The 23,998-nt window shown below is 72.7% G+C and overlaps 7 protein-coding genes across 10 annotated transcripts; 3 read left to right on the top strand and 4 right to left on the bottom strand.

Annotated features, from left to right (window-relative positions):
* Nucleotides 1–214: 214 nt before the first annotated feature.
* CLP1 (cleavage factor polyribonucleotide kinase subunit 1) lies at nucleotides 215–2,918 on the bottom strand. Of its 3 annotated transcripts, none has more exons than XM_074884599.1 (3): nucleotides 2,200–2,918; nucleotides 981–1,022; nucleotides 215–851 (listed from the first exon to the last, which is right to left on the bottom strand). In XM_074884599.1, the coding sequence occupies exons 1-3, from the start codon at nucleotides 2,803–2,805 to the stop codon at nucleotides 351–353; spliced, it is 1,149 nt and encodes a 382-aa protein (XP_074740700.1). In that variant the 5' UTR covers nucleotides 2,806–2,918; the 3' UTR covers nucleotides 215–350. The 3 variants fall into 3 exon arrangements, with proteins under 3 accessions (XP_074740700.1, XP_074740699.1, XP_074740701.1); XM_074884600.1 differs by having other exon boundaries at nucleotides 357–528; nucleotides 645–1,022; XM_074884598.1 differs by having other exon boundaries at nucleotides 215–1,022; nucleotides 2,200–2,915.
* Nucleotides 2,919–4,210: 1,292 nt separating this feature from the next.
* YPEL4 (yippee like 4) lies at nucleotides 4,211–5,823 on the top strand. The gene is made up of 4 exons (XM_074884603.1): nucleotides 4,211–4,482; nucleotides 5,002–5,045; nucleotides 5,151–5,259; nucleotides 5,514–5,823. Exons 1-4 carry the CDS (start codon nucleotides 4,339–4,341, stop codon nucleotides 5,601–5,603), a joined length of 387 nt encoding a protein of 128 aa, XP_074740704.1. The 5' UTR covers nucleotides 4,211–4,338; the 3' UTR covers nucleotides 5,604–5,823.
* A 188-nt stretch (nucleotides 5,824–6,011) lies between these two features.
* Nucleotides 6,012–12,394, bottom strand: SERPING1 (serpin family G member 1). Its single transcript, XM_074884483.1, has 11 exons — nucleotides 12,187–12,394; nucleotides 11,920–12,133; nucleotides 11,146–11,409; nucleotides 9,890–9,961; nucleotides 9,627–9,684; nucleotides 8,943–9,510; nucleotides 8,715–8,852; nucleotides 8,438–8,641; nucleotides 7,873–8,015; nucleotides 7,331–7,550; nucleotides 6,012–6,746 (listed from the first exon to the last, which is right to left on the bottom strand). Exons 1-11 carry the CDS (start codon nucleotides 12,392–12,394, stop codon nucleotides 6,496–6,498), a joined length of 2,340 nt encoding a protein of 779 aa, XP_074740584.1. The 3' UTR covers nucleotides 6,012–6,495.
* UBE2L6 (ubiquitin conjugating enzyme E2 L6) lies at nucleotides 10,857–12,486 on the top strand. The gene is made up of 4 exons (XM_074884602.1): nucleotides 10,857–10,933; nucleotides 11,326–11,415; nucleotides 11,928–12,114; nucleotides 12,201–12,486. The coding sequence occupies exons 1-4, from the start codon at nucleotides 10,913–10,915 to the stop codon at nucleotides 12,365–12,367; spliced, it is 465 nt and encodes a 154-aa protein (XP_074740703.1). The 5' UTR covers nucleotides 10,857–10,912; the 3' UTR covers nucleotides 12,368–12,486.
* Nucleotides 12,487–12,638: 152 nt separating this feature from the next.
* On the bottom strand, nucleotides 12,639–16,627 carry SMTNL1 (smoothelin like 1). 2 transcript variants are annotated; one of them, XM_074884605.1, is made up of 8 exons: nucleotides 16,246–16,616; nucleotides 14,666–15,464; nucleotides 14,407–14,551; nucleotides 14,156–14,189; nucleotides 13,867–13,995; nucleotides 13,171–13,273; nucleotides 12,942–13,093; nucleotides 12,639–12,865 (listed from the first exon to the last, which is right to left on the bottom strand). In XM_074884605.1, exons 2-8 carry the CDS (start codon nucleotides 15,446–15,448, stop codon nucleotides 12,721–12,723), a joined length of 1,491 nt encoding a protein of 496 aa, XP_074740706.1. In that variant the 5' UTR covers nucleotides 15,449–15,464; nucleotides 16,246–16,616; the 3' UTR covers nucleotides 12,639–12,720. The 2 variants fall into 2 exon arrangements, with proteins under 2 accessions (XP_074740706.1, XP_074740707.1); XM_074884606.1 differs by lacking the exon at nucleotides 12,942–13,093 and having other exon boundaries at nucleotides 12,639–12,774; nucleotides 16,246–16,627.
* Nucleotides 16,628–16,757: 130 nt separating this feature from the next.
* TIMM10 (translocase of inner mitochondrial membrane 10) lies at nucleotides 16,758–17,656 on the top strand. The gene is made up of 2 exons (XM_074884664.1): nucleotides 16,758–16,916; nucleotides 17,403–17,656. The coding sequence occupies exons 1-2, from the start codon at nucleotides 16,846–16,848 to the stop codon at nucleotides 17,602–17,604; spliced, it is 273 nt and encodes a 90-aa protein (XP_074740765.1). The 5' UTR covers nucleotides 16,758–16,845; the 3' UTR covers nucleotides 17,605–17,656.
* Nucleotides 17,657–18,883: 1,227 nt separating this feature from the next.
* RTN4RL2 (reticulon 4 receptor like 2) lies at nucleotides 18,884–22,999 on the bottom strand. The gene is made up of 3 exons (XM_074884604.1): nucleotides 22,855–22,999; nucleotides 20,163–20,647; nucleotides 18,884–19,785 (listed from the first exon to the last, which is right to left on the bottom strand). Exons 1-3 carry the CDS (start codon nucleotides 22,886–22,888, stop codon nucleotides 19,033–19,035), a joined length of 1,272 nt encoding a protein of 423 aa, XP_074740705.1. The 5' UTR covers nucleotides 22,889–22,999; the 3' UTR covers nucleotides 18,884–19,032.
* Between the last annotated feature and the right edge of the window lie 999 nt (nucleotides 23,000–23,998).

The raw sequence follows: 23,998 nt of genomic DNA, 5'->3' as shown, positions 1-23,998 counted from the left end.
CGCGGAACGTACCACCGCGGGGAAGCGAGGGGAGCACGCGGCGCCGCGCACGGCGGGGCACCCGCGGAGGCGCCCCGGGACCGGCACCCCCCCGTCCCAGCTCAGGTCTGGGGCCGAGCCCCTCGCCGCGGCCCGGCTTCCGCCGCCCCCTCCCCAGCAGGTTGCCCAGCCCCGGGCCCCCCACCCCGCGCTGGGCAGACACCCACCCACCAGCAAAAGGCTTCGAGATTTAATAACAAACGGTACAAAAAGTATAAAACCGAAGAGCGGGGCCAAGGCCGGCGGGCTCAGGGGACTCCCCCGGGGGAAGAGGAGGAGGGGGGCGGGCGGGAGGAAGGCCTGCTGCCCCACTACTTGAGGTCCATGAAGCGGATGTCCATGATGAGGAGAAAGTTCTTGGGCAGGGGCCGAGGAGCCGGCGAGAGGACGGTGAAGACCTGTCGCTCCAGGTCGACGCCGGTGACGACGATGAAACCGGCCACACTGGTCTCAGAGATGTTGTCGTCGGGGCTGTCGGCGGTGCTGACGCTGAGGAGGTGGTGCACCATGTCCCGCCCCGGCGTCACCGGCACCAGCTTCAGCTGGTTGTCCTCCTGCGACATGCCCAGGGGCAGGCAGGAGTCCGGGATGGTGGGAGCCCCCACCTTGTAGATCTTGACGTCGGAGAACTTGACGTCAAAGGCGTGAGGGTAGAAGCAGCCCCGGAAGCCGTAGAAATACTCCCGGATGCGGTCGTCTCGGCACTCCCGGCGGAAGTCCTTGGAGCGCTCCACCACCCCGCCGGACTTGGGGAGCAGGACGGTGCGCACAAAGTGGGGCAGGTCCCTCTTCAGCTCGTTGTAGAGCCGCTCCTGGTCCAGCACCACCACCACGTCCACCTCGAAGGCGGAGGCGGCGTGCACCAGCGCCTGGTAGCCCGAGCCCTTCACCCAGCCGCAGGTGTTGATGACACAGCCGCTGACCGAGGCGCGGCGGTTTACCTCGCAACGCTGGTTGAAGACGTCGGCCAGGCGCGATGTGATCTGCGGGGGGAGACGGGGCGGAGGTATCAGGGCAGGGAGAGCTTTCTGGGGGCCCCCTCCAACGCCATCCCCACCCCCTTCAATACCCCCAGGGCCTCGGTTCCCGCAGCAGCGCTACGCTGGCACCGACTGGGTGAGAAGCCGAGGGGAGGGGGTGGGCAGTCCCTGCATGGCATCAGAAGGGCAGGAGGCCAGCGAGCCAGGCCCTGTCCCGCTCCTCGGGGACATGGCCACCCTCTGTACTGTCCCTAATGCACTCGGTTATTGACTGCTGTGGCACAGGAGCAACGCCCGGCTCCTGGGCAGCCACCTCTCTCCTCCCTGCCCTCCACTGATAGCCACAAAGGGACGACTTGTCGTGCAGGAGACCAAAGCCATTCCTAAAACATGTTACAAGCACTCGAGGCTGCTCAACTATGGCAGGAGAGCTGCCTTCCTGTCCCGTGGGCTGCCAGGACAAGGCCAGCACAGGACCGTGGTGGCCTTCAGCCACATAGCGGCCTCTGTCACCAAACAGCAGCGGTGGGAGGACCCTGGGGATTCGCATCAGCTTTTTGGGCATCTTCAGGTTTTTCCTGGGCTCCTTTCCACCTGGAGTTCCATAAGCAGAGAAAACAGGCTGCGGGCAGCAGGGAGGAGGTCCCTGCAGGGGAGGGACACTGTGCGGTGACAGCCACCACGCTCTGGCTAATGCCAGCTCCACAGGAGAGCGATCAGACCATGCCCGCGGCTGCACTCTGCTCCCCTGTCACCTAACAAACCCCACGGGCTGTGCTGGCCCGGTGTGACCTGTGGCTCTGGCTTCGCTTGCTGCAGCCAGCCACGACTCACAGCCTGCAAAGGGCCTGGCACGGGGCTCATGGGCAGCAACAAGCTCAGTTGTGGTGCCTCAGCTCCTCCTCTCCAGGATGAAGAGCTTCTACCCTCCTCAGGAGGCTCCTCCAGCCCTGCCACCGTCTCCGTCACGCCTCTCCTCTCACCACCCCGGCCCTCCCTGTGTCTCTGTTGAGCTGCAGTGCCCAGAAGCGGGCACGGTGCTCAGGACCGGGACGTGCCACAGTCTTACACAGCAGCAAAAGCCACGGGACAGTCCCTGGTGGGCAGGAAGCAATGGAACCCGGCTTCAAACTGGGCCCATCCCCAGGGCGAGACCCCCCCTGGGGCTCCCCACACTCACCTTGTTGTAGAGCTTGATGTTGGTGCCGGGCGTGGTGGAGCCGAAGTGGTAGACGAGCGGGGCCTGGAGGGAGAAGCCCTCCTCCACGTCGGCTGGCCGCTCGATGTAGAGAGCGCCCATGGTGCCGGGGATGGAGACGGAGCCCTGGCCCACGTCCAGCTCCACGAAGGTGGGCCGGCGGCCCAGCCGCACCGCATAGTTCAGCAGCAGGCGGCACACGGTCGACTTACCCACGTCGGTGGGTCCCACCACCATGACGCGGGGCCCGCGCTCGTCCTCCCGCTCCGCCTGCCGCCGCATCTGCTCCAGCGCCGTGTGGGTGTTGAGGTAGAGCAGCATGGGGGTGTCCTTGGAGATGTAGGCCACCTCGGTGCGGCCGCTGAGCTGCACGGTGCAGCCGTGCCAGGTGAAGACGGCCACCTTGGCGCCAGCATCGAAGCTGAACTTCTTATTGCGGGTGAGCTCGGTGCCGAAGACCTCGGCCATGCCAGTGAGCAGCTCCAGCTGCACCGTCTGCGAGGCCTCCACCTCGAACCGCAGCTCCGTCTCCCGCTCCAGCTCGAACTTGGCCACCTGTTTCTTCTCCTCGCCGCCGTCGTCCGCCATGACGCGATGCCGAGCCTCGCCTGCCCGCTGCGGGGTGGGCGGCCGAGCCGAGCCGAGCCGAGCCGAGGCGCCCCCCGAGGCCGCCGGGCCCTGCCCCCCGCCCGCCGGAGGGTCCCCAGGCCCTCCCCACCCTCCGCCTCAGTCACCTACCGGGGTTGGCGTGCTTCCGGCCGGCGAGGCTGCACCGGAAGTGACGTCAGAGCGGCGCGCCGGGCGCGCTGGGAGGTGCGGCGAGGGTTGCCATGGCAGCGGCGCGGGGCCGCCGGGGTGACGTGATGACGCACGGGGGGTGGGGCGATGGCGCTGTGCCCCCTGGGAGGCGGAGCCCGAGCCTGCCGCTGCTCCCCGGGGCTCATTTGCATCTCATCTGCATACCGCCCCGGGACCCCGCGCCGCATCCCTTCGCCTCATTTGCATCTCATTAGGCTGCGCCCCTCGGATCCGCCGGCATGGCTCCAGGGCTCATTTGCATCTCGTTTGCATGTCATCTGCACGCAGCCGCCCCCACACACGCCCCCCTTCCCCCCGCCTGATTTACATCTCATTTGCATGTGCCCCGAGGGTGCCCCCCCGAGGGGGGGGGGGGGGCAGGGCTGGGTACACGGGGGGACCGGGGGGGCCAGGTGGGGCCCGGCTCCCGCAGCGCCCCCCGCCGCCGGGCTGACGCCGGAGGTGCCGGGCGGTGACGTCGCGGCGGCGGGATGAGTCACGGTGCCGTGATGCAGTCCCCGGGCACGCAGGGCCCCCCCGCCCCCCCCGCGGCCGCCCGGTGCCCCCGCCCGGCGCCCGCCCCGGGGACAGCGGCAGCGGCGGCAGCGGCAGCGGGGACAGCGGCAGGCGGTGAGCGGCTCCCGGGCCCCCCCGGCCCCCCCGGGAACCCTCGGGTGTCCGCCCTCGGGCCCTCCATCGGGCCCCCCCGGCACCCCCATCGTGTCCCCCCGAGACCCCCCATCGTGTCCCCCCCGACATCCCCATCCTCCCGTCCCGGCCCCCCCCCCGGCACCCCATCCCCTCCCCGGGACCCCCATCACCCCCCCCCGGGACCCTCAATACCCCCCCCGGGACCCCCACGCTCTCCCGGGACTCCCGGACCCCGCTTAGGAGGACCCCCCCCTTTCCCCAGACCCTCGGTCCCCCCTCTGCCCCCCCCTTCTCTGAGGACCCCCCGGGGACAGCAGGGACGGGGCGGTGCCACCCGCGCTGCCCCTCGCTCCTGCGATGAGCCGGCCCGGTCTCAGCTGGCAGCGGGGCGGGGGGGGGCGAGGCGGGACCGAGAACTGGGGGTATTGGGGGGCGGCCCAGGCAGTGCCGCCCCCCCGCTCACTGTCCCCCTTTAACCCTTTGCAGGCCGCCCCCCTTTTCCGCCTCCTTCTCACCTGGGGGGGCCCGGGGCGGCGGTGCCCCCCCGACCTCGGCGCGAGAGGAACGACGGCTCTCGGCGCTCTGCTGCGCTGCTTCCCCTGCGAGCGGCTCTGCGGGGGGTGCACGGTGCCCCCCGCCCCCCCGCGACCCCCCGGGGCCCTGCCCCCCGCCATGCCCCCCCCCCGCCGCCGCCTGCCCCCCACCGCCCACCTGCCCCCCCGGACCTTCCACAGCTACCTGCCGCGCTCCCACCGCACCTACAGCTGCGTCCACTGCCGGGCCCACCTGGCCAGGCACGAGGAGCTCATCTCCAAGGTGCCCCCCGCGCTGCGCCCGTGGCCCCCACCGTCCCCACGTCCCCCCCCGCGGTGACCCCGGGGCACTGGGCTTCCTCCCGGGGTGGCCCTGGCACAGCGAGCACCTCCTGCTGTGATATCCCAGGGCACTGGGACAGCCAGCGATACCCCCACGGTGCCCCTCGTGTGACAAGGGTGCCCCCGTGATGTCCCCAGGGTGGTGGGTGTGTCCCCCACAGTGTCCCCAGGGTGGTGGGTGTCCCCCCCGTGCTGTCCTCAGGGTGGTGGGTGTCCCCTTAGTGTCCCCACGGCGGTGGGTGTCCCCCTCAGTATCCCCAGGGTGGTGGGTGTGTCCCCCACAGTGTCCCCAGAGCGGTGGGTGTCCCCCCATGCTGTCCCCAGGCCGCTGAGTGTCCCCCTTCAGTATCCCCAGGGTGGTGGGTGTGTCCCCCACAGTGTCCCCGGGGTGCTGGGTGTCTCCCCTCAGGGTCCCCGGGGACGTGGGGCCCAGCCGGTGACTCGTGCCGTGTCCCCGCAGTCCTTCCAGGGCAGCCATGGCCGTGCCTACCTGTTCAACTCCGTGTGAGTACCCCGGGGCGGGGGGACGGCAGGGGGGCGCTGGGCTGTGGGCACCGGGGGGTCCCAGCAGTGCCGTGCCGGTGGCAGACCCGCCGCTCTCGGGCGCAGGGTGAACGTGGGCTGCGGCCCGGCGGAGCAGCGGCTGCTGCTGACGGGGCTGCACTCGGTGGCCGACATCTTCTGCCAGAGCTGCAAGACCACCCTGGGCTGGAAATACGTGAGTGCCCCCGTGCCTGGCACCCCCACCCCGGCACCCCAACTCCTGCCGCGGGCACCTCCCGGGGCACCCCGAGTCCGCCCCGCGGGCACTGCCCCAGCACCCCAAATCCCTCGCCTGGGCACCCCAAAACCGCCCTGGGTACCCCAAACCTCTGCTGTGGGCTGTGGGCACCCCAAAACCGCGGTGAAGGCAGCGGGGAGGGCACCCCGCTGCGGGCAGGGGGGGGTCTCACGCTGCCCACCCCCCCCCAGGAGCAGGCCTTCGAGAGCAGCCAGAAGTACAAGGAGGGGAAGTTCATCATCGAGATGTCGCACATGGTGAAGGAGAACGGCTGGGACTGAGGCGGGGGCTCGGCAGGACACCCCCACCCAGCGGCACCCCTGCCCCGGCGGGCACCTATGCTGGGGTGCTGGCAGCGGGTCCCCCCGCCCTCGCACCTCTGCCGGTGCCCCGAGGGCACCCGGTGCCGGCCGGTGCCCCCCCGGGGGGGGTGCGGTGCCTGTCACCAGCACGTGGGGGCTGTGGGGGCTTTTCTAGGGCAATAAAGGCTTTTTTTTTTTAGGAAGGTGCTGGGTGTCGCCTGCCCCCGGCGCTGCCACCTCCCCTGGCTCAGCCCTGGCACCCCGGGGTGACACCTGGCACGCAGCCAGGGGGACCCTGGGGTGGGGGGGGTGTCCCTGATAGCCCCCAACTTGCCTCTCCGGCACCCGGGCTGTCCCTACCCCTCCCCACACGCAGCAGCCGCGCAGTGGTCGGTGGGTGCGTTTATTGGGGCCTCAGGGCCTGAGGCACGGGGAGGGGGGGAGCAGGGGGGGCAGGGACCCCACACTGCCCTGTGGGGCTGGGGAGGGGTGATGGGTGGGGAGATGGGGGAGGGAGGGGTGGGGAGGTGGGGAAGGAGGGAGGGAGGGAGAAGCAGGGAGGGAGGAGGGAGGGAGGGAAACGAGGGAAGGATGGGGGCTGGAGGGTGGTTGGAGGGAAAGAGGGAGAGGGAGGAGGGAGGGACAGGGGCTGGAGGGAGGAAAAAGAAGGAAGGATGGAGGGAAAGAAGGAGGGACGTGGGCAGGAGGGATGGGAGGAGGGAGGGAAGAAAGTAGGGACAAGGGGGAGGAGGAAGGAGGGAAGGAGGGAGGGAGGGGTGAGAGGAGGGAGGGCAGGGGCAGGTGGGCAGCTGGGGCATGGGCAGGCGCAGGCAGGGGTCAGGGCAGGCGCAGGCAGGGGTCAGGGCAGGGGTCAGGGCTGGGGGTCGCTGAGGCGGCCCATGAAGAGGGGGATGGCGCCGGCGTCGTGCCAGAGGACGAAGAGGAAGGGGCGCAGGGCCTCCAGCAGCAGGGCCGTGCGGGCCACGGAGGTGGCCATGGCACCCGCCGCCTCCACGCCGGCCTCGTCCAGCGCCAGCACCGCCCGGTGCCGCGCCGCGTCCACCGTCACCGCCGGGCCCCGCGCTAGCCCGCACAGCTCCGCGTCCAGGAACAGCCCGTAGTCTGTGGCAGCCATCTCAGAGCCGCCCCCACGGGGACCCCGGGGGGTGCGCGGGGGACAGGGGGGAGAAGTGGGGGGCCTTGGGGACCCTGGGGATGTGGGGGACGCCAGGGGCACACCGGGGACATTGGGGGCAATGGGCGGCACCAGGGGACCCTAAGGGATGTGGGGGGACACCAGGGAGATCCGGGATACTGGGGACATTGGGGACACCGGAGAGAGCAGGGGTAATATGGGGACGTGGGTACTGGGGGACACTGGGGACAAGGGGGACATTATGGGCACTGGGGGCACGGGGGCAGTGGGGCACATCAGGGGCACTGGGGACACAGGGGACACCAGGAACATGGGCATACTGAGGAACCCTGGGGACACCAAAGGCATGGGGACACTGGGGACATTGGGGAACACTGGGGACACTGGGGAAGGGGACCCGAATAGGGACCAGGGAAGGGCCAGTGATGTCCCGCAGGGAGTGACATCACTGCACATCGCCTCCTGCGCAGGAAGTGACATCGCCCCCAGCCCACCCTGTGATGTCCAGGGCAGGCCCTGGGTCGGGGGGGGGGGGGGTTGGTGGCCTTACCCATGTCGTGGACCAGGGCCACCACGTCCAGGGCGAGGTCGAGGCGCAGGCGGGGCAGGGCCAGGGCAGTGGCCCGGGGGGGGGTGTGGGCCGCCCGCTGCAGCAGCCCCAGGAAGGTGGGGGGGTCCAGCGCCCGCTCCAGGGCCCCCAGTGCCTCCGGGGGCCCCTGTGGCACCAGCACCACCAGGCTCATCCCCCCACTCAGCTCCAGCCGCCCCACCTGCGGATGGGCCCTGGCCCTCAGTGCCACTGCAGTGATGTCACAGCTCAGCAACCCCCCCAGTACCACTGAAGTGATGTCACAGCCCAGCAACACCCCCAGTGTCACCGCAGTGACATCACAGCCCAGCAACCCCCCCAGTACCACCGCAGTGACATCACAGCCCAGCAACCCCCCCAGTACCACCGCAGTGACATCACAGCCCAGCAACCCCCCCAGTGCCGCTGCAGTGATGTCACACCCTTTTATCCTCCCCACCAAGTGCCAAGGGAGTGACGCCACAGCCCAACATCCCCCCTGTGCCCCAGCCAGTGGTGGGTACCTGGACCTGCAGGCGGGGGTCAATGAAGGAGGCCACCGGGTACTTCTTGCTGGTCATGGTGGGCACCATGCGGGGAGGGCGCCCGGGGCGCAGGAAGGGCAGCGGCATCGTCTGCTTGGCCTTCAGCGGCGTGCGCCATGTGGCTGCAGGGACACGGCACCGGGGCTGCGGGGGATGGGGGGGACCCGGGGGCCACGTGGGGCGACCTCGGGCTCAGACACACAATGGCTGCTGGGCAGATCCCGGGGCAGATCCCTGAGCCAACCCCCGGGGCAAATCCTGGGGCAGATCCCTGAGCCAACCCCCGGGGCAGATCCTGGTGCAAATCCTGGGGCAGATCCTTGAGCCAACCCCCGGGGCAGATCCTGGTGCAAATCCTGGGGCAGATCCTTGAGCCAACCCCTGGGGCAGATCCTGGGGCAAATCCTGGGGCAGATCCTGGGGCAGATCCTTGAGCCAATTCTGGGGGTAGATTCTGGGGCAGATCCTGGGGCAAATCCTGGGGCAGATCCCTGAGCCAACCCTGGGGGCAGATTCTGGGGCAGATCCCGTCCCGGGGCCATACCCTGGAGGTGGACGGCGCTGAGCAGCATCAGGTGGGGCTGTGGGGGCAGCGCAGGCAGGAGTGCGGGCAGCAGCCCCTGGCTGGCCTCGCGCACCCACGCGTTGACGCGCAGCAGGTCCAGGCTCTCGTTGCCGCTCAGCGCCCGCGGGCGGGCGCCATAGAAGTGCCAGGACTCATTGAGGAAGCGGGGCCGGAGGCTCAGTCCTGCCCGATGGCACGGTTGGCATCAGCCCCGCGCCGGCCCCGGCCCCGGCGGCCCCACCGGCACCCGCCTCACCTGGGTGGTGGAAGATCTGTGCGGCGGAGAAGAGTCCGGGCGCGCTGGCGAGCTGCCGCAGGGCCGCGTGCGGGCAGGCCAGCCCCGGGGGGTGTGCCAGGACGGCGGCCAGGCGCTCACGGGTCTCACCGCGGGCACCTGCGGGCACAGGGGAGGCTCAGCGAGGCCACGTCGGGCCGGGCCGGCCGCGGGCGGTGCCGGTGCTGGTGCCGGCGGGCAGCCCCTCACCCAGCAGAAGGTGCGAGAGCCCCATGACCACATTGATGGGGGAGAAGAGCAGGTTGGCGTCGGGCTGGGCAGCCTCCGCCATGTGCTGGTAGAAGCGGAGGGCGAAGGTGCCCAGTGCCTCGGCCACGGCTGCCCGCTGCTCCTCCGTGGGTGCCCCGCAGGCCTCGGATGGCTCCTCGTCCCCAGGGCACGGTGGGGTGCTGGTGCCCGGTGTGCTGGGGGGTCCCTCTGTGGTGCTGAGGGGTCTCTCAGTGGTGTTGGGGGGTCTCTCAGTGGTGCTGAGGGGTCCCTCTGTGGTGCTGGGTGCGGGCGCTGCCGTGCTGCCGTTCGACGTGGCGCCCAGCTCCTGGGGTGCTCCCTCGAGCACCTCAGGGCTGGGGGGGTCTGTGGGCTTGAGGGGGACATCTGATCCAGGCAGCTCCTCAGGGTGGGCACGTGGGGTGGGCGCAGGCAGGATGGGGGCCCCCACATCCCCCGGGGGGCCCGGGGCGGGATGGGGGGGCACCAGCAGCATCGGGTGCTGCCTGAGCAGCTTCAGCCTGCTGGGAGAAGCCTCCGGGGTGGGCACCTGGGTACCAGGACCGGGGTGAGGGGGGGCGCAGGGGCACCCAGATGGGGGGCTCAGGGAGGGGGGGCATGGGGGCACCTGGGTGCGGGGAGCCCGTGTCCCTGGGCCACACTTACCGGGGTGACAGTGGCCACCAGCCACACCAGGGGCAGCCAGAGCGTCACGGTGGGCATCCTGGCGGGCAAGCGGAGGTCAAGGGCTTGACAGGCACCCGATCACCCCACCCCAGCTCCCAGCACCCCCCCTTGGCACCCAAAACCCTCCCACCCCACCCCGGCACCCTGCACCACCCGTACCCCCGCCCGGGGGTGCCCCCCCCGCTCTGACCCCCCCCGGGGAGGCGGGTGCGGGGGCAGGAGAAGGCAGCCCCCGGGCTCACCTGGGTGCGCGGCGGGTCGGGGCCCTGCGTGTCCGGCCGGGCGCGGGGGGGTCTGGCCGGGTCCGGCCCCGCCTGGTTAAAGATTAAGGAGGGCGGCGGGAGGCCGCGAGGTTTCCCGTAAATCAGCCGCGCCGGCGGAGGGGGGTGCCCGGGGCAGCGGGGGGGGGGGGGGAGCTGGGCCCAGGCACGGCCCCCCCGCCCCTTCCAGCCCCGCGTCCCGCTCTGCTCCCGGTGCTGGAGGACCAACCCCTCGGGCAGCCACCTCTGGGAGGTGGGGGGTGCTCTGGGCCCCCAGCTGCCCCCCCAATGACCCCTGGGGGCACAAGGGGAACTCTGGGCACCCAACTGCCCCCCCCTTAACCCCCCGTGGGGACAAGGGGCAGTCTCACCCCTCAAGCCCCAGCTCAAGCTCTCTGCCCTTGTCCCTCTGGTCCCCCAATGACGTGGGGGGAGGCCCAGGTGGTGTGACACCCCCCCTCCCGGGGTGACTCCCTCCACACTCCTCTGCTGCCCTGGGGGGGGGGGGCGGATAGGCACCACCTGGCCCCTCTGCCCTCCAGCATTGCCCAGGGTGGGTCCTGGGCAGGTCTGGCCCCTCATCCCCCCCATCTCTATGGTCCCAGGGTCCCCAAAGCCTGTCTGGCCCCTCATCCCCCCATCTCTATGGTCCCAGGGTCTCCAAAGCCTGTCTGGCCCCTCATCCCCCCATCTCTATGGTCCCAGGGTCTCCAAAGCCTGTCTGGCCCCTCATCCCCCCATCTCTATGGTCCCAGGGTCCCCAAAGCCTGTCTGGCCCCTCATCCCCCCATCTCTATGGTCCCAGGGTCTCCAAAGCCTGTCTGGCCCCTCATCCCCCCATCTCTATGGTCCCAGGGTCTCCAAAGCCTGTCTGGCCCCTCATCCCCCCTATCTCTATGGTCCCCCCGTGCTGGGGGCGGGGCTGGAGCATCTTGCCCCGCCTCCCCAGGGGCGCGGCCCGGTGCAGCCCCCCCCAGCAGCACTGGGCATTGGGCATCGGTGGCCATGAACAGGAGGATCGCCAAGGTGGGCATCGGGGGGGCACCGGGGGGCACCGGGGACCGACGCGGCCGTACCCCCGTGACGGCACCGGCACCAGGCGGGCCGGATGGGGGCGCGGGGGGTCCTGGGGTCAGCACCGAGCGGTGGCCGGTCTCGGGGTGCGGAGGTCCCGGTACCGCGGTGCCGGTGCGGGGACGCGGGGGGCGCGGGGGTGGCGGGGCGGGGGGCGGCGGTACCGGGGCAGAGGGTGTCCGGTGCGGGGGTGCCGGTGTCGGGCCGCGGGGGGTGTTTCCCCGGTTTCTCCGGTTTCGTTTCCCCGGTGGCAACTGCTCCACGCGGGGCGTGGCTTAGAAGTGCCCCCCCCCTCCACGGGGGGGTGTCCCGGGGTGTCCCCGCCCAGTGACGGCCCCGCGCAGGAGCTGGCGGAGGTGCAGCGCTGGGGGGGGGCCCGCGGGGTGCGGCCGCTCGACGGTGACGTGCGGCGCTGGGAGGGGCTTCTGCTGCCCGTGAGTGGGGGGGGGGGCCAAGGGGGCCTGGGGGGGTCCCTTGGGGAGCGGGGGGGGGAACTGGGCACGGGGATCTGGGGGGACCCTGGGGAGTGGGAGGATCCCTGGGGGTCTCTGGGCAGGGGGGGGGCCTGGGGAACGGGAGGGGGGTCCTGGGAGCTGGTGGGGGAGGCCCTGGGCACAGGGGTTGGTCCCTTGGGCATGGGGAACCGGGGGAGAGGGGGGTTCCCCTGGGGGCGCGGGGGGGCTTGGGGGGGGACTACGGGGTGCCTGGGGGGGGAGATGAGCTCCGGGGGGGACGGGGGGGGTGCCCTGCGGACATGGAGGGTCTCCTGGGGGCACTGTGTGGGTGGCAACACGGGGGAGGGTCCCCCTGAGGACACTGTGTGGGGACCCTGGGGGCACTGGGTGGGGGTTCCCCTCCTGGGGGGCTCGGGGGGGCGGTGTCATGGCCGGGACGGGGATCCCCCCGCGATGGGCATGTCTGAGGTGCCCCCCCCTTACCACGGCAGAACAACCCCCCGTACAACGCGGGTGCCTTCCGCTTCGAGCTGACCTTCTCCCCCCACCACCCGCTGGCCCCCCCCCACCTCACCCTGCGCACCAGCATCTACCACCCCGGCGTGGACCCCGACGGCGGCGTCTGCCAGCCCCTCACCTCCACCCAGCACTGGCTGCCCTCCACCCGCGCCCTCCAAGGTGGGCACCTCGGGGATGGCTGTGGGGGGGCCCGGTGGGAGGGGAGGCCTGCCCTGACCCCCCCCCCCCCACCGTGGTGCCCGCAGTGCTGCAGGACCTGCTGCTGCTGCTCGACAGCCCGGACCCCCAGCGGGTGCTGCGCCCGGAGCTGGCCCGTCAGCTCCAGCAGCAACCTGAGGTTTTCCAGCGCCGAGCGGAGGAACACACCCGCCGCCACGCCGAGCAGCGCCCCGACCCCCCCGGGGGGTCCTGAGCCCCCGCACCGGGGGCACCCCGCCATCGCCCTCCCCTTGGTGCTGGAGCCTGGACCCCAGCCGGGCACCGCAGCGATGGGTCCTGGCACCTCAGTTAATAAATTTACTCCTGCTCCTGCTTTGGCCCTGTGACGCCTCACTGGGGTGGTGGGGGGCACCGGGGAGGTGCTGCCAGCCCTGAGGGGTTGTCGTGTCCCCCCCCACTGCCTGCTTGTCCCCGCTGCCGGGACTTGGTGCCCGTGTCCCCCCGCGAGAGACGAGGCCGCCGCAGCCCGGCACCACAAAGCCTTTACTGCTGGGGGACGAAATGTTGGGGGTGTGTCACAGGTGGGGGGCCGTGGGGGACCCCCCCTCAGCGCTTCTTGGTCTTCACCAGCCCCTTGGCCACCAGGCAGCGGTACAGCTCCTGCAGGTACGTGTAGACACACTTGGCATCGGGCACCGGCAGCCGCACCATGTCCTCCACCTCCAGCAGCGGGGCGCAGCCCGCCCGCTCCCTGCGGGGACACCGCTGTCACCCGGCGCCCTCCACCCGCGGACGGGGGGTGGGGGGGCCACCGGGGGTGCTCTCACTCGGCGGTGGCGAAGGCCAGGGCGAAGTTGTGCCGGCGGGCGCCGGGCTCCAGGCTGCCGTAGTCGAAGGCGTCGGGGAAGAAACTGTGGAGGAGGGCGCAGAAGGCCAGGCCGCTGCCCCAGCTCCCCGAGAAGTTCTGCACCTCCACGTGCTGCCGCGGGGGGGGGGTGGGGGTCAAGACACCCCACGGACACCCCACGGAGCGTGTGTCCCCCCCCCGGTGCTCACCTGGTAGCCGCGGGTCCTGGAGCGGCACCACTCCAGCAGCATGGCCTTCACCGCGGCCGTGCCCCCCGACCGCTTCAGGTGCGGGGCCGGCCCCGTGGCTGCCCTGGGGGGGACGCCAGGTGCCGTGGGGCTCCCCACAACCCCCCAGCACCTGCTCCACACGTGGCTCCCCCTCGGCCCAACCCTCCTGGTGACTCCCCATCGGCCACAGTCTGCCCCCAGGGGACCCCCATTGCACAGTGTCCCTGACCCCCCACCAGTGCCCCCCATTGCCCTGTGTCCCCCCCCAATACCCCCACTGCCCCATGCCCCCCCCCAGTCCCCTCATTCTCCTCATGGCCTCCCCAAAACCCCCATTGCCCTGTGCCCCCCAATATCCCCATGCCCCCATGGCCCCCAGTCACCCCCTACCCCCCATTTCCCCACAGCCCCCCCCCATTCCCCTGTGTCCCCTCAATACCCCCACTGCCCCATGGCCCCCCAGTCCCCCCATTCTTGTCACTTCCCCATGGCCCCCCCAAAATCCCCACTGCCCTGTGTCCCCCTGCCATACCCCCACTATCCCATAGCCCCCCCAGTACCCCCCACCCCCCATTTCCCACAGCCCCCCCCTATTGTTCTATGCCCCCCCAACCCCCCCACTGCCCCATGCTCCCCATGCCCACCAGCCCCCCCGTGCCCCCCGGCCCCTCTCACCCTCCAAACTTCTCCAGGATGGCGCTGCGCCCCTGCGCCCGGGCACTCACGCGTGGCCGCCCCCCAGCCCCCTCCGGCCTCGGCCTCCCGGGGGGCACCCGGCCCCGCGCCCCCTCCGCTGGCGCACCCCTGCGGGCACACGGGTGGCCCCGTGGGTGGGGGTGAGGGCACCGCTGCGGGTGGGCCAGCCATGGGGGGGAGTGGGGGGTGTGGGCTGGGGGTTCCCACAGGGCTGTGGGGTGCCCACCGTGGGGCACCCGTGGGGCCGTGCCCCCCCCCCCCCACTCACCTCTTGTTGCCCCCCGAGCCCTCGGTGGCACCCACTGCAAGGGAGAGACGAGGGGTCAGTGACCCCACCCCGGGGTGGGGGCACCCCATCCCCTCCAGGCACTGGCGAGGTGCCAAATTGGGGGAGCGGGGGTGGGGGCATCCCTGGGGCACCATCAGGGGTTGGAGATCCCCCCCAAAGAGAAGGGGACACGGAGGGGACCCCAGGGGACTCCGGTGACACAGCAGGGCCCTGCCCAGAGCAGCCCTTACCTGTGGGGGATGTGGGGGACACTGGGGACACCACAGGGGACGTGGGGGACATGGGGGACGTGGGGCTGGTGGCCCCCCCCGGGGACGAGCAGGGGGGGAACTCGGGCCACAGCTCGTCCTCCTCGTCCTGCAGCCAGGCGGGGTCCTGCGGGGACAGTGGGGGTGGCACTGCCAGCACGGCCACTGTCACTCCTGTCCCCACACCTGCCACCCCCCCCCCCAATATCCCTGGCTGTGCCCCCCCCGTGTCCCCTCTCACCTGCCGGCCCCGGGTGCTGCCCGCTGCTGCTGGCCCCAGCTCCTCCTGTGCCTCCCCCCCAGTGCCCCCCCTGGCTGGCTCTGCCTTGGCATCGTCCCCGGTGTCCCCTGTGCCCCTGGTGTCACCTCCCATGTCCTCAGCAGCTCTGGCATCGCCCCCTGCAGCCTCTCCCTTGGCGTCCCCCCCCGTGTCCCCCCCCATGTCCCCTGCTCCCTTGGCATCGCCCCCCTCATCCTCAGCGGCTTTGTCATTGCCCCCCATGTCCCCTGCTCCCTTGGTGTCACCTCCCTCATTCTCAGACACCCTGGTGTCACCCCCCTCATCCTCAGATGCCTTGGGGTCCCCCCCCGTGTCCTCTGCTCCCTTGGTGTCACCCCCACCATCCTCAGATGCCTTGGGGTCCCCCCCTGTGTCCCCTGCTCCCTTGGTGTCATCCCCCTCATCCTCAGCTGCCTTGGGGTCCCCCCCTGTGTCCCCTGCTCCCTTGGTGTCACCCCCCTCATCCTCAGCTGCCTTGGGGTCCCCCCCCGTGTCCCCTGCTCCCTTGGTGTCACCCCCCCCATCCTCAGATGTCTTGGGGTCCCCCGCTGTGTCCCCCTTTGTCCCTGCCTCCTCGCCATCACCCCCATCGCCCCCCGTTGCCCGAGGGTCCCCCCCGCCGGGCCGAGCTGCTGCTTCTCCACTGCCCCCCGCCGCCCCCCCATCCTCTGGCCCCGCGGGGGGGTGAGGGGGGGTGCCGGGGGTGTCCGGGGTGGGGGTGTCAGAGTCTCCCTGGGGCTCCATGCTGCTGCGGTCACTGCTGCAGGGGCACAGGGCTGTCACTGGGGTGCCTCCCCCCAGCTTGTCCGTGTCCCCCATAGCCCCCCAGCCCGGCTACCCCCCACCCTGCCCTTGTTCCCATGCCCCCCCCCCAGCCCTGACACCCCCATTCTCCCACCCTGAGCACCCTCATTGCCCCTGCACATTCCTGTACCCCCCCCATTCCCCCTCCCAACCTCCCATGTCCCCGTCCTGACCCCCCCACATCCCCTCCCACCCCCCCATTCTGCCTCTCAGCCCCCCGCCCCGCCATGTCCCCCTCCCGACCCCCCCCACCCCCCCAGACACCCCCCTACCCCCGTACTGCCCCCCCCCCACTTCCCGATCCCCAACGTTCACCCCCGCCCTGCCATGTCCCCTCCTGGCCCCCCAAACCCACTCCACCACCCCCTTATTCCCCTCCCAGACCCCCCCGCCCCCCTGTGTCCCCTCCGGGCCCCCCAAACCCACTCCACCACCCCCTTATTCCCCTCCCAGACCCCCCCGCCCCCCTGTGTCCCCTCCGGGCCCCCCAAACCCACCCCCCCACCCTCCTATTCCCCTCCCAATGCCGCCGCGCCCCCCTATATGCCCTCCCGGCCCCCCAAATCCCCCCCCCCTCTATTCCCCTTCCCCACCCCCCGTGTCCCCTCCCAGCCCCCCCCCCCCCCCCTCACCCCCTATCCCCCCCTCGGCCCCCCCGCCCCCCCTGTCCCCGTACCCTCCCGCTCCCGCCGCCCCGGTCGCTCTCCCCGGCCCCGCCCCCCCGGGGCTATTTTTACCCGGCGGGGGCAGGTGCCGCCTTCACTCACCGCCCACCCGCGGGGCGCGGGGCACGCGTGGGGGGGACACACACACGTGGGGACGGGCGGGGACGGCGCGGGGTGGACACACGGACACCCCCGCCCGGGCACCGGGGACACCCCAAAGGAGCCCGCGGGGGGACACGGGGGGGTCACGGGTACCCGGACAGGGACGGGGGGACTGGGGGGACACGGGGGGACACGGGTACGTGGGGGGACATCGGGGGGTCACGGGCACGTGGGGGGACACGGGGGACACGGGCTCGCGTGGGGACAGGGGGGACACAGCGGGGTCACGGAGGGGTCGCGGAGACCCCCGGGGGTGTTGCCCAGTTCCGGCCCCGCCCCCCGCGGCGGTGGCCCCGCCCTCCTGGCCCGCCCCCTCCCGCGGTGCCCTATCAGCGTGGGGGACGCGCCCCTCTTCCCCACCTTCCTGGTTTCCATTGGCCGAAGCCGGCGGCGGGGCGGGGCGTTCCTGCGCGTGGGCGGAAGCGCGGCGCCCACGTGCTTCCTGCCCGGAGCCGCCGAGGGGTCCCGGGCCGAGCCCCGCCGAGCCCCGCCGAGCCGGGCCCGGCCGCCATGGACCCGCTGCGGGCCCAGCAGCTGGCGGCCGAGCTGGAGGTTGACATGATGGCCGACATGTACAACCGGTGCGCCCGTCCGGGGGCGGGGAGGGGCAGCGGCACTTGGGGGGGGGGCACTGGGGGTGCTGGAGGGTCTGGGGAGGTGCTTGGACCTGGGGGTGCTGGGGTGACTCTGGGGCGTGGGGCTGAGATGGTGGGGGGTGCGCGGGGATGGGGGTGGTACTGGGGGGGCATTGGGGGTTCTGGGGACACTGGGAGCACCCAGGTGTGTTGGGGAGTGCCTGGGGATGGGGGGGGGGGGAGCATTGGGGGCTGCGGGAGGCACTGGGGGGTGCCCTTGGGGGGAGTACTAGGGGGTGTCAGAGGCTCTGCGGGACCCTGTGGGTGGAGGGGTGTTGAGGGGAGTGCTGGGTGTGCCTGGGGAATTTGGGGGCACTGAGGATGGGGGACACTTGGGGGGGTTCTGGGGGTGCCTGAGGATGGCAGTGACCCCGGGGGGCGTTGGAGGTGTTGGGGTGCTGGGGGGTGCCCGGGGCTGATGGTGCCGTGCAGGATGACGCAGGCGTGCCACCGAAAGTGCGTCCCCCCCCACTACAAGGACGCGGAGCTGTCGAAGGGGGAGAGCGTGTGCCTGGACCGCTGCGTGGCCAAGTACCTGGAGGTCCACGAGAGGATGGGCAAGAAGCTGACGGAGCTGTCGCTGCAGGATGAGGAGCTCCTCAAGCGCATGCAGCAGGGCACGGGCACCGCCTGAGCCCCCCCGGCCCCCCACTCCCCCTCACCCCAATAAACTGGAGGCTTTGGGACAGCTGGTTTCCTTCTATCGCCCCCCCCAAGCCACCCCGTGGTGACGTGTTGGGATACGCGCCGGCGGATGCTGCTGGGGAGCACCCCCCTTGCTGTCCCCAGCTGCCACGTGCTGTGTCCCTGAGGGGGGCACCCCTGGGTGCCCTCCCTCGTCTCCTGGCCAGGCCCAGCCCATGTAATCCCCGGATTAGGCAGAGCTGGGTTGAGCCCCTCGTAATCCCCTGCGGGGTGGGGATGGGGCTCTGCCCCTCCCTGTCTGCCAGCCGGGGGGGACACACCCGGGGGACACCCTGCAGAGGGACACAGCCCTGGAGCAGCCAGAGAGGGACATACATGCAGGGACACCCACGCGGGGACACCCTCAGACACCCTGTCCTGGTCAGGGACAGCCGGACAGGGACACCTACACAGGGACAGGTGGGGAGGAGCTGCTGGGGACAGACCCCCAAGCAGGAACAGCCCAGAGACACCCACACCTGGACGAGGAGCATGCGGGGACATCCAGAGACACCTGGGGAGGAACAGCTGGGACACGCACACCCAGAGGAACAGTCGGAGAGGGCCACGGACACCCACACAGGGACACCCAGGGAGCTACACTAGCAGAGACACCCTGCAGGGACACCCTGACCCTGGGTGAAGGACACCTGCATAGGGACACCCCCCCACGGGGTGACACCCCCCCAGAGGGACCCCAGCCACGGGTGGGCAGTGTCCCTGTGTCTGTCCGTCCGTCTGCAGCCTGCACGCTGTCTGTGCGCCGGCGCCTGCCGGGAAGTGGGTCAGGCTGTGCGGGGTGCGGGTGACGGCGCGGCTCCCGTTACACCCGCGGCCGCCTGCGGTGCCGGCACCCCGCAAAGGGTGTCGTGTCACCGGGTGCTGTGTGGCAGCGGGTGCTTGTGCGTGCACACCCTGCAGCTCGGGGTGCCGCGCTGCATTGGGGGGGGATGGGGAGGTCTGTTCCATCCCCCCGTCCGTCTGTCCGTGCGTCCCCGCAGCGAGCTCTGCACGCCTTGCTGCCCTCCAGCCGCCCGGGCGCGGCGGCGGTGCCATCAATATTTCAGCAGGAGCAGGCGGTGACCTGGAAAGGCAGCGGCCCCCCCCCTTGCCCTGCCCCCCCTCCCCCCCCCCCCCCCAACCCCCCCTGCAGCAGCCAGGCCCCTCTCTCCCAAAATAAGACCATTTTTAATAAATAATTTCCCACCTTTTGGTTCCTGTTGGGGGTTTTTCCTGCTCAGGATGGGGGGGACCCCCTGCATCCTGCGGCCGTCCCCCAGCTGTCCCCCCCCACAGTCCTAGGGGCCCCCCCCCTGGGGAGAAGGGGGGCACAGGCACCCCGCAGAGCCGGGACCCCCCCGGGTGTGCCGGGGGGGGCTCAGAGCCGGGGCAGGAGCAGACCCAGGAGGGGCAGGAGGACGTGGGGCTGGCGGGGGGCGGCGGCGGCCATGGGGGCACAGGGTGCCTGGGGGCAACGGGCATCCCCGGGGGGGCCGCGGGAGTCGCGGGAAGGGGGGGGCGGCCGGGGCTGGGGTCCCCGCAGGTCGTGGGGGGGCAGGCCGTCGCGGTAGAAGGCGGAGGGCGGTGCGGCTGGAAGGGTGCCGGGGCGACCCAGTGCCCGCCCGGGGGTGCCCATCACCGCCACCCCGCCGCCACCACCATCTTCCTCCTCCCCCTCCTCCTCGTCCTCCTCCTCGTCCTCCTCCTCCTCGGGGCAGGCGTCGAAGTCGCGGGGGCGGAGGTGGCGCAGATCGGTGCCGCGGCGGTGCGGGGGGCTGGCGCAGGGGACGGGGGAGCTGGAGACGCGGGTGCGCCGGAACCAGGCCCAGAGCGGGCGCGCGCGGCAGTCGCAGGCCCAGGGGTTGGCGTTGAGGCGCAGGAACTGGAGGGCGGGGAGGGCGGCCAGCGGGTCCCCGGGCAGCGCGGCCAGGCTGTTGTTGAACAGGTAGAGGATGGTGAGGCGGGCCAGGCCCCGGAAGGCGCGGCGGTGGATGGCGACCAGGCGGTTGGCGTGCAGCAGCAGGCGGTCCAGGCTGGGCAACCCTCGGAAGACGCCCTCCGACAGCGCCCGCACCCGGTTCCCGTGTAGGAAGAGGTGACTCAGGTTGGCCAGGTCGGCAAAGAGGTCGTCCTGTGGTGGGGGGAAAGGGAGGGTGGGTATGGGGCATGCAGCCCCGCCGGGGAGCCCCCAGCCCTGCCCCGGCTCCCTGCCCACGGGTGTCACCCATCACCCTGCCCTGTGTCCCCACCCCATCACCCCACACTTTGTCCTGTGCGGATCACCATAACCCCACGTCCCTGCCCTGCATGACACTGCCCCACGGCCATCGCCCTGTCCCATGTCCCTGCACCTTGTCCCCACGCCCCAGCTTCACCAGCGTCACCCATCACAGAGCCCAAATGGTCCCACGTCCGTACCCCGGAGGCCTCCCCCACCGCCCCGCTTCACGCGCCTCCCCCCTGGGCACCCCACGGCCGAGCCGGGGCAGCCCGGGGGCTGCGGCGGACCTGGAGGTAGAGCAGCCCGTTCTCCTGCAGGTAGAGGTACTGGAGGCTGTGGAGGCCGCGGAAGATGCCGCTGGGCAGGCTGGCCAGCCGGCACCGGTAGAGGTGCAGGGCCTGGAGGCGCCGGAGGCCGTGGAAGGTGTCGGGGGCCAGGACGCGGAGGTGGGGGTTGTCACCCAGGTCGAGCTCCTCCAGGGCGGGCAGGTGTCGGAAGGTGCCCGGCTGGATGGAGGAGATGTTGTTGGAGTAGAGCCAGAGGGTGACGGTGCTGGGCCCGAAGGTGCCCGCCCGCAGCGCCCCGATGACGTTGTTCTGCAGGAAGAGGCGGCGGGCGCCGGGCGGGAGCCCCGCGGGCACCGAGGAGAAGTTGTTGGCCTGGCAGCTGACGGTGGGCGGCGAGACGTAGCAGGTGCAGAGCGCGGGGCAGGCGGGCGCCCCGCCGGGCACCCACGCCAGCGCCGCCAGCAGCAGGGCCGCCAGGCGCCCGCCTGCGGGCACAGCGGGGCGTCAGCGCGGGGCATCGGCCGGGGTGCTGCCCCCGCACGGCCCCGCGCGCCCACCGCCCCGGGAGGGCCCTCCCTGGCAGCCCCCACCCCCGCGGCACGGGGCGCCCTGGGAACTGCACCACAAGGGCTGTGACCACCCACTGGGCCATGGCCCCCCAGGAGAACCTCAAGGCCATGACCACCCATAGGGCTGTGGTGCCCCAGGAACCCCCCCAAAGCCTTGACCACCCACGTGGCCATGGCCCCCCAGGAGCCCCCCAAGGGCCATGATCACCCCATAGGGCCATGGCTCCCCAGGAGAACCCCAAGGCCATGACCACCCATAGGGCCATGGACCCCAAGAACCCCCCAAGGGCCATGAGCACTCCATGGGGCCATGGTCCTCCAAGAACTCCCCCAAAGCCATGACTGCTCCATGGGGTTGGACACCTCCAGGAGCCCCCCAAGGGCCATGAGCACCCCATAAGGCCATGGCCCCCCAGGAGAGCCCCAAGGCCATGATCACCCCATAGGGCCATGGTGGTCCAGGAACCCCCTCAAGGCTATGACCACCCTATGGTTGGACACTCCTAGGAGCCCCCCAGGGGCCATGACCACCCCATAGGGCCATGGCCCCCCAGGAGGGCCCCAAGGCCATGATCACCCCATGGGGTTGGACACCTCCAGGAGCCCCCCAGGACCATGCCCACCCCATCCGGCCATGCCCACCCTGGGAGCCCCCCAGGACCCCGTCAGCCCCCCAGGGCTGTGCTCCCCAAACCCCCCCCCGGGGCCCTGCTGCCCCACAGGACCCAGCCCACCCCACAGCGCTGGGCCCCCCCCCCCGAACCGACCGACCCCACTGGGGGCCGTTCCCCTGGGACCCCCCGGGACCGTGCCCACTCCACGTGGCCACGCACCCCCGGGACACACCCCCCGCCCCCCAGTGGGGGGGGGTCCATACCCCCCACCCCCCCCCCGACAACGGGGCGGTGCCACGTGCGCGCGTGCCGCGGCCACGTGCGGGGCGGGGCGCGCGTGGGCGCGGGCTGACGCTCGCGCCGGTGACACGCGCCGCCGCCGCCGCCGCTCCGGGTGTTCAGCGCCGCTTCCCCCCCGCCCCAACCCCCCCTCCGTGTCCATCCCCTCCCCCCCGCCCACCCCCCCCTCCTCCTCCTCCTCCTGCAACCCGAGAGCCTCATCCATAATTCAGCCCGGCGGCCTGGCCCCACGCCCGGGGATGCGTGGATGCGCCCAGCGCCGGTACCGGGGGAGGGGAGGGGGCGCGGTGGCGCCCCCCCCCCCTCCCCGGTGCGCCACGGGGAGGGGGGGGGACACACGACACACCCCCACCCACCCACGGAGGCGTCCGGCGCAGCTGCTCAGCGCCGCCCCCCTCCCCCGGCGCCCCGTGCCGGCGTGCGCCCCCCACCCGCGTCCCATCTGTCACTCCCCCTCGCCGCGGGCTGACTCAGTTGGGAGCTGAAGTCACCGGTTCCCGGGCACCGTTTTTTCCCCCCGCCCCGTGCCCCCCCCCCCCCCGCCCCTTCTTCCCCCGCCCAGGTCCCGGTCCGGAACCGGCGCGACGCTCGTGGGTCCCCCACGGAGCCCGCGGTGCCCACCCGGGCCCCCTCTGCACCGGGCGTGCACCGGGTGTGGCGTGGGGCACCCCCACGCCGGGCTGGGGGTCCTGGGGTGGCAGCGGGTACCCCGCGGGTCGCGGGGTACCCCCACGCAGGGCGATGCACCCCGGTGGTGCACAGGGTGTGTCGTGGGGCGCCCGCTCCCCCCCCCCGGGCTGCGCACCCCGGGCTCCCCGTGGGGCGCGGGGCACCCCCACGCCGGGGCTGTGAGTCCTGGAGCTGCACCGGGCACCCCGCGGGGCGCGGGGCACCCCCACGCCGGGCTGGGTTGGCACCGGGCACCCCCTGGGTCCCGGGGCACCCCCACGCCGGGCTGCGCACCCCGGAGCTGCCCCGAGCACCCCACGGGTGGCGGGGGGCGCGCCCTGGGGTGCCCCGGAGCTGCTCCCCCACACCGGGCTGGGGGGGGGGGGGGCACCGGGCTCCCCACGCACCCCGGGGCACCCACACGCCGCGCTGCCGCGGGCACCCCAAGAGCCCCGGGGCACCGCAAGTCGGGACCGGGCTCCCCCCCGCTCCCGCCCCGGGGGTCCGCCCGTGGGCCCCCCCGCCCGTCCCCACGCCTACCTTGGGGCAGGTCCCGAGCCGTGGGGGGCCGCATGGCGGGGCGGCCGCTCAGGCGCTGCCCGCTGCCCCGGGGCTCATGGCCGGTGCCGGGGGGGCTGCTCGCCCCCTTCACCCCCGCCGCGCCGCCCGGAGCAGCCGCCGCCGCCGCCGCCGCCCCGGGGCATGGCACGGGTGGGCTGCGGGCACGGGTGGGCTCGGCACGGCTCTGCCCGCGGCTCCGGTGGGGCTGAGCCCTGCCCCGCGCCGCGCCTTATCCCGGGGCGGCCGCGCTCCGCCCCCCGCCGCCGGCCCCGCCGCTTAACCCTTCCCGGGCCGGCCCGCCCCGCCCCACGCGGGAGGGGGGTCCACGGGGGACCCCCGGCGGGGAGAGGGGGACGCGCCGCGGCACCCACGGCGAGGGAACCCGCGCTGGGGGACGCGGGGCTGGGCGGTGGGTGGCCCCACTGGGGACGCGGGGCTCGCGTGGGGGGCAGAGTGAGAGCGGGGCGCGGCGGGGGGTGTCTCTCCCTCCCGCCCACGGGCCGTGGTCCCCGCGTGGCCTGTGCCCACGGGTGGGAGCCCGGAGCCCCGGGGAGCGCCGGGAGGGCGCTGGGCGGGGGGGGGGCGGTGCCCGCTCCACTCCCACGCAGGACAGCGGCGCTGTCCGCGGTCCCGGCGCTGTCCTTGGTGCCGATCGCGCCTCTCCCACCCGGGACAGCGTGTGTCCCCCTCTCCCGCGTGGGGCCGCGGGGTGTGGGCGCCTTGCAGCGGACCCCCACGCCGGTGCCCACGTGGGGTGGGGGCTGGGGGGGGTGGGGGGGGGCACGCGTGGCCGCGCCAGGCTGCGGCGGCACAAGCTGGCACCGGCGGCGTGTTTGCGGCGCCGTCTCCGGCGCGGCTCCCGGCGAGCGAAATACCACAAGCTGGCGCGGCAGGCGCGGCGGGCACCCGTGGGTGGGGGCGTGGGCGGCGCGGGGCTGACTCAGGGGGGGCCGCCATCCGCTCCCCGCCCCACCGGGGCCCCCCGCGTCCCGAGCACGACCACCGCGAGCACCCCCCGGAGCTCTGTGTGTGTGGGGAAAGGGGTGACCCTCACCCCGTGGGAGATGCCGGGGGTCCTGGGGGGACGTACCCACCCGTGGGTGCCTGCGCCCACCCGCCCTGT

Source organism: Strix uralensis, chromosome 15 (genome assembly GCF_047716275.1).
Source record: "Strix uralensis isolate ZFMK-TIS-50842 chromosome 15, bStrUra1, whole genome shotgun sequence".
NCBI classification, from domain to species: domain Eukaryota; kingdom Metazoa; phylum Chordata; class Aves; order Strigiformes; family Strigidae; genus Strix; species Strix uralensis.
Note: the sequence above shows the minus strand (reverse complement) of the source record. Positions and strands in the feature narration are given on the sequence as shown.

Bases quoted from the DNA above. Each gene is read 5' to 3' on its own strand.
- UBE2L6 (XM_074884602.1), top strand. From the start codon at position 10,913: ATGAACAGGAGGATCGCCAAG. The intron at 10,934-11,325 runs GTGGGCATCGGG...GGCCCCGCGCAG, and splicing joins TGAACAGGAGGATCGCCAAG to GAGCTGGCGGAGGTGCAGCG. The intron at 12,115-12,200 runs GTGGGCACCTCG...TGGTGCCCGCAG, and splicing joins CTCCACCCGCGCCCTCCAAG to TGCTGCAGGACCTGCTGCTG.
- RTN4RL2 (XM_074884604.1), bottom strand. From the start codon at position 22,888: ATGCGGCCCCCCACGGCTCGGGACCTGCCCCAAG. The intron at 20,648-22,854 runs GTAGGCGTGGGG...CTGTGCCCGCAG, and splicing joins GGCTCGGGACCTGCCCCAAG to GCGGGCGCCTGGCGGCCCTG. The intron at 19,786-20,162 runs GTCCGCCGCAGC...CCCCCACCACAG, and splicing joins ACGGGCTGCTCTACCTCCAG to GACGACCTCTTTGCCGACCT.
- TIMM10 (XM_074884664.1), top strand. From the start codon at position 16,846: ATGGACCCGCTGCGGGCCCAGCAGCTGGCGGCCGAGCTGGAGGTTGAC. The intron at 16,917-17,402 runs GTGCGCCCGTCC...GGTGCCGTGCAG, and splicing joins ATGGCCGACATGTACAACCG to GATGACGCAGGCGTGCCACC.
- SMTNL1 (XM_074884605.1), bottom strand. From the start codon at position 15,448: ATGGAGCCCCAGGGAGACTCTGACACCCCCACCCCGGACACCCCCGGC. The intron at 14,552-14,665 runs GTGAGAGGGGAC...CTGTCCCCGCAG, and splicing joins GCAGCACCCGGGGCCGGCAG to GACCCCGCCTGGCTGCAGGA. The intron at 13,996-14,155 runs GTGAGTGGGGGG...GTGTGCCCGCAG, and splicing joins GGCTCGGGGGGCAACAAGAG to GGGTGCGCCAGCGGAGGGGG.
- SERPING1 (XM_074884483.1), bottom strand. From the start codon at position 12,394: ATGGCGGGGTGCCCCCGGTGCGGGGGCTCAGGACCCCCCGGGGGGGTC. The intron at 8,016-8,437 runs GTATGGCCCCGG...GTGTCCCTGCAG, and splicing joins CAGCGCCGTCCACCTCCAGG to CCACATGGCGCACGCCGCTG. The intron at 6,747-7,330 runs GTAAGGCCACCA...TGGCTGCCACAG, and splicing joins GGCCCTGGTCCACGACATGG to ACTACGGGCTGTTCCTGGAC.
- YPEL4 (XM_074884603.1), top strand. From the start codon at position 4,339: ATGCCCCCCCCCCGCCGCCGCCTGCCCCCCACCGCCCACCTGCCCCCC. The intron at 4,483-5,001 runs GTGCCCCCCGCG...GTGTCCCCGCAG, and splicing joins ACGAGGAGCTCATCTCCAAG to TCCTTCCAGGGCAGCCATGG. The intron at 5,046-5,150 runs GTGAGTACCCCG...TCTCGGGCGCAG, and splicing joins GCCTACCTGTTCAACTCCGT to GGTGAACGTGGGCTGCGGCC.
- CLP1 (XM_074884598.1), bottom strand. From the start codon at position 2,805: ATGGCGGACGACGGCGGCGAGGAGAAGAAACAGGTGGCCAAGTTCGAG. The intron at 1,023-2,199 runs GTGAGTGTGGGG...CTCCCCCCGCAG, and splicing joins ACATCAAGCTCTACAACAAG to ATCACATCGCGCCTGGCCGA.